Source organism: Hordeum vulgare, chromosome 3H (assembly GCF_904849725.1).
Source record: "Hordeum vulgare subsp. vulgare chromosome 3H, MorexV3_pseudomolecules_assembly, whole genome shotgun sequence".
In the NCBI taxonomy this organism is placed as follows: domain Eukaryota; kingdom Viridiplantae; phylum Streptophyta; class Magnoliopsida; order Poales; family Poaceae; genus Hordeum; species Hordeum vulgare.
In genome coordinates, this window is record NC_058520.1 from 585,702,253 (window position 1) to 585,716,563 (window position 14,311).

Here is a 14,311-nt window from a genome sequence, read left to right on the forward strand (position 1 = left end):
GTGGTTGTATTCTGAACAGAATCCCCACACCTAACTCTATACCTTTGTTCTTCCTTAGCAAGAAATCCCTCTTCCAAGATCTGATCTCACCTCCCTTCTCCTCTATCGATCCGATCGTAACCACGGTTTATGACACAACATACCTTCGCATAGGCACGACATGAGCTTGAGAGGGGCATTTGTAGTATAGTTGGATGACCCACTAGTAGAAAAAGGGTCTTAAGACCATTAGTTCCGGTTCAAACCAAAACCGGGACCAATGCCAGGCATTGGTCCCGGTTCGGTTTGTCGGGACATTGGTTCCGGTTCGGGGCAAAACCCGGGACTAAAGATTCAGCGACTGTCACGTGGCGTTTCGCGGATCCACGTGGCGTGTCGCGGATCATTAGTCCGGCCGATCCAACAGTACTGGGGAGCCTCCTTGACGCTCGTTTCCCTGCTATTTTATTTTAGATCCGCCTTCTCCTTCCTCGATCGGTCCCCAAATCGCTGCCTTCTTCCTCCACCCAACCCTAACCCTTCTCCTCCCTCCACCCAACCCTAACCCTAGCTAGCTTAGCAGCTATGGGCCCTTCGATGGTTCTGCTCAAGCGCGAGGTTGATTTCTCCCACGACGAGGCGGTATCCAGCGGAGTGTCAATCCGCCCCCCGTGGGGACGAAGAGGGCTACCAAGCTACAAAGTGATGGATGATGCAGTCATCGAGTACCTGCGGAACTTCAAGGCCCGCGCAGTCGTGGAGTATCCGCCGGAACTCTCGTCCCTCCGCATACTGCTGCCGAATTCCATCCCGCTCCCGACGACATTAGGCCTGGACTCGGGCCAAATCTCCAGCGCGGACAAGAACCTTGTCGCCCTCTACGCCGGAGGGTACCGCCCTGGAGCCGAAACGATGACGATGACGGAGATGTCAGGCTATCTGATCTACGACGCCAGGAAGGACTCCCTCTCCGTGATCCCCCCTATCCCCTCCGACGAGTTTATGGCCACGGGGCACCAGTCGGCCCTCGTCATGTGCGATGCCACCGCGGAGGGCTACCTTCTTGCCGAGCTCGTCTGGGTCATGCCAGTGCCAGGGTCATCCCGAGTCGTGCTCTGGCTGTGGGACTCGTCCGCCAAAGAATGGGTCTTGAAGACAGGCTGCCTCACCCTTCCACCCCACACCGCCATCAACTTCTCCGTTCACTCGTGCTTCTCTTATCGGGGCTCTGCCTTCTGCTGGGTGGATCTGCACCAAGGCATGGTGCTCTGTGATCTGCGCCAAGACTGCAAGTTCAGCTTCATTGAGTTGCCCCGAGGATATCCAAATTATGACGCCTCTGATTATCCAGACCGCCTCTGCGCTGAGGAGTTCCGTTCCATAGCCTGTGTTCGTGGCTCCATCAACTTCCTTGACTTCAATAAAGTTGTTAGATCATCTCCAACTAAAAAATCCGCGCCCAATAAATATTTTAGCGCGTCACTGTAGCAGTTTTGAAGCGCGAGGACCGGAGCATCTCCAACAGACGCGCGTCAGTGCGGCGCCCAATCCAGTCCGATCCAGCGGTCCCATCTGCAGCCGCTCAGAGTTTGCTGCGCGCGCAAGCCGGCGCACCAAATATGCTGCGCGCGATAGCGTTTTTAAGCGCGCGCCCAGAAGTTTTTAGCGCGCGCAGCGTTTTGCAGCTTCTGTTGGAGTAGTCCGGCGCCCAAAAAACGAATCTTTTAACGCACGAAGCAGTTTTTGGGCGCCTGTTGGAGATGCTCTTAAACGCCAGCCCGACGAAAAATTTGGACTGACCATCGACTCTGCACCCTGACCACTGAGGGTGGAGCATAAGCTACAAGTGCAGCATTGCAGACATCTGGGCAAACGCCAACTACCAGTCTGCTGGTTTGCGACAGCTTGCTCCGTCGTTCTCTGTCCTGAGCATCCATGAAGACGGCGTCGTCTTCCTAGTCCTAGATGATACCGATGTGGTGGACCGTCGACTAGTGTTCAAAGCCCAGTATTTGATTCGTATCAACATGGAGAATACCGATGTCCAGGTCTGTAAACAGAGGAAAAGGCATATCTATTCCCAGCTCTTTGCTAGTGAGTTCAGTATGCACCGACAACAGGATCACCGGTACTACTACCACCGCCACACCAAACATAGTTACATTTTGCATGCTACTGTCATTTTATCTATATATGCATGTTCACTATCACTGAACATGCTTTCATTTGCAGGCATGTCAGTGTAGTTTTGTTTAGGTTTTAAAATGATTAAAAATCCAATGCTTGTTTATCGCATCCAGTTTACTTCATACTTGCTAATTGAAATCAAGATATTTGGTCAACTCCCAATGTTCAGCAGTAGAAGTCTGATATTGATGCTCATTGGCAATCACGATTCTGGAATCAATTTTTACTACCAAATTACTCTGCCCCCTTATCATATATCAGTTCCCAACTTCTTGCACATCATGATGACACTCTTTTGCATGTTTCAAGGCTGTTTTTTTTCTTTTCTTTTTTTGCTTATAGAGATAGTGGTATCATTAGCTTCACCCCCTACACTTGGCATTCAGTGAATATAACACGGTATGTCTAGTTCGTTTCTCAACTCGGAATTGGTATGTGCCAAGTCCATTCAAAGATGCACATAGCAGATGAAGCATAATTTCAAACTAGAGCTGAGCACTGACCAGTGTCTGAAGGAAAGATGTCAAAAAAAAAAATGTACCCTTGACACAGATCGGTGTTTTAACAATCTTAATTCAGAGCATCCTGGACTGACCATTAGAGACATTGTGTTGGGTGTTGCCCAATTAATTATAATATTGACACATGTTTTACTTTGGCTTGCAGTTTTTTCATTTTAAAATTGTTTTTAGGTAATTATAACCTGTCACATGGTCACATTAAAAGTATTATATTTGATAGATATCTCTATTTCTTATTGCCAGAGAGAGATGGAAGCAAGCGCCGTTGGTGCAAGTGGAAAGAGGATGAAGGCCCGAGATCATGCAACATATCAATTGGAAAGAGGATGAAGGCTTGAGATCATGCAACATATCAAGGGTAGAGGGACGATTATGTTTTTGGGAAGCGACTACGCGGCTGTTCGCCCCCGTTCGACTACTTCCTCTACATCCATATCGTCTTCATCATCACTATGGCTCCACTAACCGACGCCGACCGTCTTGGCGTCGAGAAGCTCGAAGCCGACAAGAAGGCGGACGAGCAGACTGCCGTCGCCACTGTCGCGGCTATGGCCAATTGACCGATAGGAGGGTATAACACAATTATTATGCTTTTGTTTATTTCTATCGTAGGACTACTATTGATGGATCTGCTGTTAGCGTAGTATGTGCTTACATGTTCAAATATCAGCTCGTGTGTGTTTCTCTTAATGCCATGTTAGTGATTTATTCATGGATTATTTTACTCAGAAAATTGTCTATTCAATCAACCATCCCAAAACCTATTTTTTGTAGGAATTTTTCAAGTAATGATTTTGCTACTGCACTAAAACCGAATAAGATTATCGGTACATATTTTAAGCATTGGCAGACCAAAACCACTTATGGCTCACGGCTATGAACGTGTTCTGGATAATCGATGTTATTTCCAGAGGAACCAACCATCGTTCCTGAAAAGGAGAAGGCGTTTAAGAAGGCCACCGTCTATTTTCTTGAAGCGTGGTCGGAGATAAGCTTGTGGTTGCCAAGGATCTGTGGGAGACACTCGAATCTACGTTCGACACAACAGATCACTACTAGAAGAAAACCTACTAGAGTGGGTAAAGCTTGTTGTGCCTCTATGCAATATAAGCTTCCCCTTTGAGTCTCACTAGTGTCGAGATTTCATTGTCAAAGGGCCCCGTTCGCATAATAATGATCTCGGCAGAGCATTTCGGGTAGTCGAGGCAGAGCTGGGCTTCCTCTTTGATTTTTTTCTGGAGAGCAGCAGCACTTGGAAAGATATGCCACGTGACAAGAGTACACCTCAAGAACTCTGTCAAGTAGTTATCACGCGTGCTTGGTAAGCATTTGTTGTCAGGGAAATATTGTTTTCGTAAATATTTTGCCCAGTACATGGGAATAGAGTCTCGATGAATGTGGATTTGCATCATTCGTCTTTGAACTTGTCACACATGATTACCTTGGCATCTACAGTGATTGCTTACAGAAAAATGATGGATGGACTTGGCTTTTTTAAATGGTGCATTCGTCGCCTATAGACGTTAATTGTGTTGAATGTGGCACCAAGTTATGTTTGAAATCGTCTACTCTGCCTATGCGGCACTGGGTTGGTCCCACATGGGAACGCACATTTCAATGAGTAGCAGTTGCCTACGTACCACTGTGTGGGTCCCATCTATGTGCGGGTTCCAACCCCTTGGCCTAGAGGTAACCTGGAAGCGTGCATAACCACCCCGTCACCCTTTATATTCTTTAGATTTTTCTACTTATAAGTATTGTTCATGATTTTTCATAGAGAATAAATATTTTGTTCCCTAAAACTACATGACTTTTTTGTAAAGCATAAAAACTCTATATGCTATCTGAATATTTTAGGAAAAACATGAACATTTATTTAAATGTATAAAGATTGAACAGCTAGAATAATATTTCTTTAATTTTATGAACGTTTTTTAAATATGGTTCCATTTTTTAATTTTATGTAAATTATTTAAAATTTATGATATTAACACTAATATGTAAATGTGTTTGAAAAATACATGCACAATTGATGAAAAAACTATTTATTTACTTTATTTGTCGATATAATTATTTGAATAACTATTTACTTTTCTTTTTGTGACTGTGATTAAAATTTACATATATTTTCACAAATTTATGAAAAAGAACAAAACTAACATAAAAAAATGGACCCATTAGTAAGTACAACCCATTTACCATGTATTTAAAAATTATTAATCTTGTGTTTGAAACATATTAATCAAGTCTTTGTAAAATGTTAAATGTGAATAGAAAACATGTTGACCTTGTATTAAAAAATATTTGCACACAGAAAAAACATATTAAGCTTTCTACAGCGTTTTGAGCAATGGTTCGGTGAATACATTTATGTACAATACTTCGCTAAGACCATTTTCAACAGACGCGCAACCGCGTGATACGTTAAAATAAGTTTACATTGCCGAAATAGTGATTTTTGAGCGCTGGCTCGAGTGGCTGTTAAAAAAAATTATGTGTATTGTTCCAGTAGAAGAGCTAAAATTTAAATCGCACAATACACATTCTACAAAAACACGATGATAATATTAAACGTTGTGATGTTTCATTCATAAATGGAAACTACTCATCGTTGATAGTTCATCATAGATAAAAACATACATATAAAATACGATAAAAACTACTACTCGTCGTCTTTCTCCGATGCGCTGGTATCCGACTCCTCCGTCATGATGAAGGCGTCAGCCCATCATTCATCGTCGGGGTTCCAAGTCGATGCTCCCTCCAGTTCGATGCTGAAAAGTGCGGCCTGCTTCCGCATACGCCTGTCCTCACGATAGGTGGCTCACTCCACCCTCCTTTGCGCGAAGAATGTGCGTTCGCCGAGGACGACATGTGGGAACAGTTTGCGCCACACCGCCATGGCAATTTCGCCCATCTCAGCGATGCTGAGGCGGCGCTCCCGCCTCCGGTTCTGGCGACGGTCCTCTTCGGTGACAATCCACGGGGGAGGCGCGAGCCGCTGCGCCCACTCCCTCGTCATCAACTCGGGGAAATTTATGTCCCTACAAGGCCGGCCAAGGCGCCACGTCGCCGCGTCGTACGCGCGGGCGGCCTCGTTACCGGTGTCGAATCTGTCGAGGCCGACACGCATGTCGTCGGAGCGGATCTCGGCGTAGAAGCTGCCGGGGGGCGCTCGCGGACATCGCGAAAGCCCGAACTTCCCCGACGGCGCGGCGGGGGCAAGGCGAGTAGAAAATGTGGCGGAGCGAGCGGCAGAGGGCGCATGGCGAGGCACAGAACGGTGGGAGGACGCGTGGCGAGGCACAGAACGGTGGAAGCACGCCGGACGCCGCGTACCAAAGCTAGCGTGCTAGGCCGCTTTTTCGTACGCACGATCTTTTCTCACGTGCAAGAATCTCTTGCGTCCGCTGAAGCCTGCAAAACCGCTCCACGCGCGCTAAAACACCCGTTTTCCCGCACAGGTTTTTTACCTTCCCTGTTGGATATGCTCTAAAAAGCCGCTATATCACAAATAGCATGTTAAAAACGTATTTTAAGGTCACATTATTCTATCATAGCACGCTATTTTTTCATTGGACACAACTCACAACTGCACCGCACACGCAACAGGTCCCGGTACAATTTTGGCCTTATTTCTTGTGCATTGACTTGGCAAGGAGCACGAAGCGGTCCTTCATTGCCGCGTAATAGGCGACCATCTCGTCCCTGCTCGGCAAGCACTTCTTCACGGCCTCGTCGGAGGCATAGTCCCCGCGCCACCGGCACAAGGCAGGGTAATCCTCCTCGCGGAGCATGGCAGTTTCCACGCCGGCGACCTCCTCCAGCACCGGGAGCCAGGCGAGCCCGCTGGCAGCGATGTCGAGCAGCCCTATGGAGTCGCCTCCGAAGAACCGCCTCCCCTCCAGCTGCGCCTCCATGAGCGCCAGGTTCTCCTTGGCCTCCTCCACGAACCCCCTCCGCGCCTCGCCCTCCGGCGTCCACAGCGCCTTGAACAGCGTCCTCGAGCACCTATCGTCGGCGAACTGCGCCCAGAAGCGGGCGGCGGCGCGGGCGAGCGGGTCGGCCGGCAGGAGGAGCGGGCCCTCGAAGGCCTCGTCGACGTACTCGACGATCACGAGCGACTCGGCGACGGCGCGGACGTCGTCGTCGTCTGCGCCGTGGAGGAGCAGGGGCACCTTCTTGTGGACGGGGTTGTGCTGAAGAAGCAGCTCGCTCTTGTTGTGGAGGTCCTCCTGGATGAACTCGTAGGGCACCCCCTTCAGCCGGAGCGCCGCCTCCGCGCGGTGCGTGAACGGGCTCCCGAAGGAGCCCAGCAGCCTCACCGGCATCAGCTCGCGCTTCTTTGCTTCTCTGGCTTCTTCAACGACCTCACAAGTCACAAGCAACACGGCAGAAATAATGACTGGTGTGGTGTGTCTACGAGATGAAGGCATGCACATGGAATGTTTGTTGGATTTATAGCTTGTCAAACACTCAGTTTTCTACTGATACCATCAGGTCGACAGTCAACTTTGGTAGCCTGCGGAATTACATTATGTTGGCACTCTCTATTTTATTCATGCGCTGAAGACGAGAGTTTGCTGAAGTTTGCTGTGACGGAGATGCTGATGCCAAAGATAATGTCCCTGGTTCTCATTATCTTGCTCAGGGCTGTTTACCCACTGCCTGCATGTCTTGGTTTGTAGTGTAAACGCTCTCTGACATGACGTCTGAATTCCTTGTCGATCCATAAATCCTAAGCATCAATAGTCATAATCAAAGTTTTAAGAGCAACTAGCAGACCCGCATCCCGTCGGCCCGCAAAACGCGTTTGCAGTTCGTACAAAACCGTTATTCGGGCCGGCGCGGGCTGGCACACATGCAGACCCCGCATAATGGATTCGTAAAAAAGTATATTCGCGGAATATGTTTTTTTGCGGGTCGGCTTCTGCGGGTTTTGATCTGGCGTAGCTCCTCCCGATCCGTAAAACTTAAATTTGTAACTTAAATTGATCTAGCACAATGCTTTTCTTTGCTTTTGCAACAACATTAGATACAAAAGATATCACCAATTCTTGGCTAGAATAGCAAAAGCAAAGAAAACAAAAAACACAAGTATGCATTTCAGAAGATTTTCAACTTCCATAGCTGCTTCCACTAGTTAAATCAATATCTTCTTCATGCACTCATTGCTGATCTGCGGATTCTTGATCTTGCTTTCTTCATCCTTCATTTTTGGTTTCAAAGAAATAGACGTTGCTTCCCCTCGAGTTGCACATGCAGCCACATCATTGCCTTCGATTGTACTAAGGAGCGCACTAACATCTATTAAGTTTTTTCTATCAACAAATCAATGTATTGGCCTTTCCAAAACCAAAATGAGCATCCATCGTCCTACACAAAAGAATGAGCAAGCTCGAAGTGAGCTACCGCAATTGATCTAAATAATGAGCTATGAAACGAGCTACCGCAAGTGCACGTACCCCGTCGTTTTCGCATTTGTAGAACACCCATCCGGGATGTGTCGGCGTACCTGAAGTGAGCCACAGCACTTGGCGCCGGCAGTCGTCGCACTGTATGAGCGGCATCGGCAGGCCACAAAGACGTTGCGCGAGCGTCGAGCCCGGTGGACGGCCGGACGAGTCCATGCCCGCAAACCTTCGGCGGCGGCGGGCGGACGAACCCGTGCTTGCATGCGGCGATGCGACCTTGCCTAGGCTGCGGGGGAGGCTCCCTGACCACTCCATCGCCTCGGGCAGCAACCGGCGACCGGAAAAAAGACAAATCCGGCGATGAAGTGACACAGATCTGCAAATCCGGCGGCCCTCCGACGAAGGGGGGAAGGGAGGGGAGGCCTCGTGCGCATGGCGGCCTTCCGGCGTGCTACTACCGGCTGCTGTCGCCGAAATCTTGGGCGGCGGCACGAGGGGGGAGAGGAGAGGTGGTTGGTGGGAGAAAGCGCGGGATGAAATGTCTGTTGGGGAACGTCGCATGGGAAACAAAAATTTTCCTACGCGCACGAAGACCTATCATGGTGATGTCCATCTACGAGAGGGGATGAGTGATCTACGTACCCTTGTAGATCGTACAGCAGAAGCGATTAGAGATCGCGGTTGATGTAGTGGAACGTCCTCACGTCCCTCGATCCGCCCCGCGAACAATCCCGCGATCAGTCCCACGATCTAGTACCGAACGGACGGCACCTCCGCGTTCAGCACACGTACAGCTCGACGATGATCTCGGCCTTCTTGATCCAGCAAGAGAGACGGAGAGGTAGAAGAGTTCTCCGGCAGCGTGACGGCGCTCCGGAGGTTGGTGATGATCTTGTCTCAGCAGGGCCCCGCCCGAGCTCCGCAGAAACGCGATCTAGAGGAAAAACTATGGAGGTATGTGGTCGGGCAGCCGTGAGAAAGTCGTCTCAAATCTGCCCTAAAAGCCCCATATATATAGGAGGAGGGAGGGGGACCTTGCCTTGGGGTCCAAGGGAACCCCAAGGGGTCGGCCGAGCCAGGGGGGAGGACTCTCCCCCCCCAAACCGAGTCCTACTTGGTTTGGTGGGAGGGAGTCCTTCCCCCTTCCCACTTCTTCCTCTTTTTTTCTTTCTTCCTTTGATTTTTCTTCCTTGGCGCATAGGATTTGGTGGGCTGTCCCACCAGCCCACTAAGGGCTGGTGTGACCCCCACAAATACCTATGGGCTTCCCCGGAGTGGGTTGCCCCCCTCCGGTGAACTCCCGGAACCCATTCGTCATTCCCGGTACACTCCCGGCAACTCCGAAAACCTTCCGGTAATCAAATGAGGTCATCCTATATATCAATCTTCGTTTCCGGACCATTCCGGAAACCCTCGTGACGTCCGTGATCTCATCCGGGACTCCGAACAACATTCGGTAACCAACCATATAACTCAAATACGCATAAAACAACGTCGAACCTTAAGTGTGCAGACCCTGCGGGTTCGAGAACTATGTAGACATGACCCGAGAGACTCCTCGGTCAATATCCAACAGCGGGACCTGGATGCCCATATTGGATCCTACATATTCTACGAAGATCTTTATCGTTTGAACCTCAGTGCCAAGGATTCGTATAATCCCGTATGTCATTCTCTTTGTCCTTCGGTATGTTACTTGCCCGAGATTCGATCGTCAGTATCCGCATACCTATTTCAATCTCGTTTACCGGCAAGTCTCTTTACTCGTTCCGTAATACAAGATCCCGTAACTTACACTAAGTTACATTGCTTGCAAGGCTTGTGTGTGATGTTGTATTACCGAGTGGGCCCCGAGATACCTCTCCGTCACACGGAGTGACAAATCCCAGTCTTAATCCATACTAACTCAACTAACACCTTCGGAGATACCTGTAGAGCATCTTTATAGTCACCCAGTTACGTTGCGACGTTTGATACACAAAAAGCATTCCTCCGGTGTCAGTGAGTTATATGATCTCATCGTCATAGGAATAAATGCTTGACACGCAGAAAACAGTAGCAACAAAATGACACGATCAACATGCTACGTCTATTAGTTTGGGTCTAGTCCATCACGTGATTCTCCCAATGACGTGATCCAGTTATCAAGCAACAACACCTTGTTCATAATCAGAAGACACTGACTATCATTGATCAACTGGCTAGCCAACTAGAGGCATGCTAGGGACGGTGTTTTGTCTATGTATCCACACATGTAAATGAGTCTTCATTCAATACAATTATAGCATGGATAATAAACTATTATCTTGATACAGGAATTATAATAATAACTATACATTTATTATTGCCTCTAGGGCATAATTCCAACAGTCTCCCACTTGCACTAGAGTCAATAATCTAGCCCTCACATCACCATGTGAATTACATTGTAATAAATCTAACACCCATACAGTTCTGGTGTCGATCATGTTTTGGCCGTGGAAGAGGCTTAGTCAGCGGGTCTGCTACATTCAGATCCGTGTGCACTTTGCATATATTTACGTCCTCCTCCTCGACGTAGTCGCGGATGAGGTTGAAGCGTCGTTTGATGTGTCTGGTCTTCTTGTGAAACCTTGGTTCCTTTGCTAAGGCAATGGCACCAGTGTTGTCACAGAACAAGGTTATTGGATCCAGTGCACTTGGCACCACTCCAAGATCCGTCATGAACTGCTTCATCCAGACACCCTCCTTAGCCGCCTCCGAGGCAGCCATGTATTCCGCTTCACATGTAGAATCTGCTACGACGCTTTGCTTGGAACTGCACCAGCTTACTGCACCCCCATTAAGAATAAATACGTATCCGGTTTGCGACTTAGAGTCGTCCGGATCTGTGTCAAAGCTTGCATCGACGTAACCTTTTACGGCGAGCTCTTCGTCACCTCCATACACGAGAAACATCTCCTTAGTCCTTTTCAGGTACTTTAGGATATTCTTGACCGCTGTCCAGTGATCCACTCCTGGATTACTCTGGAACCTGCCTGCCATACTTATGGCCAGGCTAACATCCGGTCTAGTGCACAGCATCGCATACATGATAGAGCCTATGGCTGAAGCATAGGGGACGGAGCGCATATGCTCTCTATCTTCATCAGTTGCTGGGCACTGAGTCTTACTCAATCTCGTACCTTGTAACACTGGCAAGAACCCTTTCTTGGACTGTTCCATTTTGAACCTCTTCAAAACTTTATCAAGGTATGTGCTTTGTGAAAGTCCTATCAGGCGTTTTGATCTATCCCTATAGATCTTAATGCCTAGAATGTAAGCAGCTTCTCCTAGGTCCTTCATAGAGAAACTTTTATTCAAGTAACCTTTTATGCTCTCCAAAAGCTCTACGTTGTTTCCAATCAGTAATATGTCATCCACATATAATATTAGAAACGCCACAGAGCTCCCACTCACTTTCTTGTAAATACAAGATTCTCCAACCACTTGTACAAAACCAAATGCTTTGATCACCTCATCAAAGCGTTTGTTCCAACTCCGAGATGCTTGCACCAGTCCATAAATGGATCGCTGGAGCTTGCACACCTTGTCAGCATTTTTAGGATCGACAAAACCTTCGGGTTGCATCATATACAACTCTTCCTTAAGGAAACCGTTAAGGAACGCCGTTTTGGCATCCATCTGCCAAATTTCATAATCGAAAAATGCAGCTATTGCTAACATGATTCTGACGGACTTAAGCATCGCTACGGGAGATAAAGTCTCATCGTAGTCAATTCCTGGAACTTGTGAAAAACCCTTTGCCACAAGTCGAGCTTTATAAACGGTCACATTACCGTCAGCGTCCCTCTTCTTCTTAAATATCCATTTGTTCTGAATAGCCTTGCGGCCCTCAGGTAGTATCTCCAAAGTCCATACTTTGTTCTCATACATGGATCCTATCTCGGATTTCATGGCTTCTAGCCATTTGTTGGAATCTGGGCCCACCATTGCTTCTTCATAATTTGCAGGTTCATTGTTGTCTAACAACATGATTGTCAAGACGGGATTACCGTACCACTCTGGAGCAGCGCGTGATCTCGTCGACCTGCGTGGTTCAACAGAAACTTGAATTGGAGTTTCATGATCATCATCATTAACTTCCTCCTCAACCGGCGTCGCAATCACAGGGGTTTCCCCTTGCCCTGCGCCACCATCCAGAGGGATGAGAGGTTCGACAACCTCGTCAAGTTCTATCTTCCTCCCACTCAATTCTCTCGAGAGAAACTCCTTCTCGAGAAAAGTTCCGTTTTTAGCAACAAACACTTTGCCCTCGGATTTGAGATAGAAGGTGTACCCAACTGCCTCTTTTGGGTAGCCTATGAAGACGCACTTTTCTGCTTTGGTTCCAGCTTTTCAGGCTGAAGCTTTTTGACATAAGCATCACATCCCCAAACTTTAAGAAACGACAACTTTGGCCTTTTGCCATACCACAGTTCGTATGGTGTCGTCTCAACGGATTTCGATGGTGCCCTATTTAAAGTGAATGCAGCTGTTTCTAATGCATAACCCCAAAACGATAACGGCAAATCAGTAAGAGACATCATAGATCGCACCATTTCTAATAAAGTACGATTACGACGTTCGGACACACCATTACGCTGTGGTGTTCCAGGCGGTGTTAACTGCGAAACAATTCCACATTGTCTTAAGTGAGTACCAAACTCGAAACTCAGATATTCACCCCCACGATCAGACCGTAGGAACTTGATCTTCTTGTTACGATGATTTTCTACTTCACTCTGAAATTGCTTGAACTTTTCAAATGTTTCAGACTTGTGCTTCATTAAGTAGACATAACCATATCTACTCAAATCGTCGGTGAAGGTGAGAAAATAACGATATCCGCCGCGTGCCTCCACGCTCATCGGACCACACACATCGGTATGTATGATTTCCAATAAGTCACTTGCATGCTCCATTGTTCCGGAGAACGGAGTTTTAGTCATCTTGCCCATGAGGCATGGTTCGCAAGTGTCAAGTGAATCAAAGTCAAGTGACTCCAAAAGTCCATTAGCATGGAGTTTCTTCATGCGCTTTACACCAATATGACCCAAGCGGCAGTGCCACAAAAATATGACGCTATCATTGTTTACTCTAACTCTTTTGGTCTCAATGTTATGTATATGCGTATCGCTATCGAGATTCAATATGAACAATCCTCTCACATTCGGTGCATGACCATAAAAGATGTTACTCATAGAAATAGAACAACCATTATTCTCAGACTTAAAAGAGTAACCGTCTCGCAATAAACAAGATCCAGATATAATGTTCATGCTCAACGCAGGCACTAAATAACAATGATTTAAGTTCATCACTAATCCCGATGGTAGTTGAAGTGACACGGTGCCGATGGCGATTGCATCAACCTTGGAACCGTTTCCTACGCGCATCGTCACTTCGTCTTTCGCCAGCCTCCGTCTATTCCGCAGTTCCTGCTTCGAGTTGCAAATGTGAGCAACAGAACCGGTATCGAATACCCAGGCACTACTACGAGAGCTGGTTAAGTACACATCAATAACATGTATATCAAATATACCTGATTTTTCTTTGCCCGCCTTCTTATCAGCCAGATACTTGGGGCAATTGCGCTTCCAGTGACCCATACCCTTGCAATAGAAGTACTCTGTTTCAGGCTTAGGTCCAGCCTTGGGTTTCTTCGGCGGATTGGCAACAGGCTTGCCGCTCTTCTTCGAATTGCCCTTCTTGCCTTTGCCGTTTCTCTTGAAACTAGTGGTCTTGCTCACCATCAACACTTGATGTTCTTTACGGAGTTCAGACTCTGCGACTTTCAGCATCGCAAACAACTTGCCGGGAGACTTGTTCATCCCTTGCATGTTGTAGTTCAACACGAAGCTTTTATAGCTTGGCGGTAGTGATTGGAGGATTCTGTCAGTGATAGCTTCTTGCGGGAGTTCAATCCCCAGTTCAGCTAGACGGTTTGAGTATCCAGACATTTTGAGCACACGTTCACTGACAGACGAGTTTTCCTCCATCTTGCAAGCATAGAATTTATCGGAGGTCTCATACCTCTCGATCCGGGCGTTCTTCTAAAAGATGAACTTCAACTCCTGGAACATCTCAAATGCTCCATGACGCTCAAAGCGACGTTGAAGTCCCGGTTCTAAGCCATACAAGACTGCACATTGAACTATTGAGTAGTCCTCCTTACGCGCCAACCAAGCG

At 47.6% G+C, this 14,311-nt stretch overlaps 1 protein-coding gene across 1 annotated transcript; it reads right to left on the bottom strand.

Moving 5' to 3' along the window:
• Positions 1-6,195: 6,195 nt before the first annotated feature.
• On the bottom strand, positions 6,196-7,077 carry LOC123440807 (probable glutathione S-transferase). The gene has a single exon (XM_045117353.1). The coding sequence runs from the start codon at positions 7,016-7,018 to the stop codon at positions 6,320-6,322; it is 699 nt and encodes a 232-aa protein (XP_044973288.1). The 5' UTR covers positions 7,019-7,077; the 3' UTR covers positions 6,196-6,319.
• Between the last annotated feature and the right edge of the window lie 7,234 nt (positions 7,078-14,311).

Coding starts and splice junctions, on each gene's coding strand:
- LOC123440807 (XM_045117353.1), bottom strand. CDS start 7,018: ATGCCGGTGAGGCTGCTGGGCTCCTTCGGGAGCCCGTTCACGCACCGC.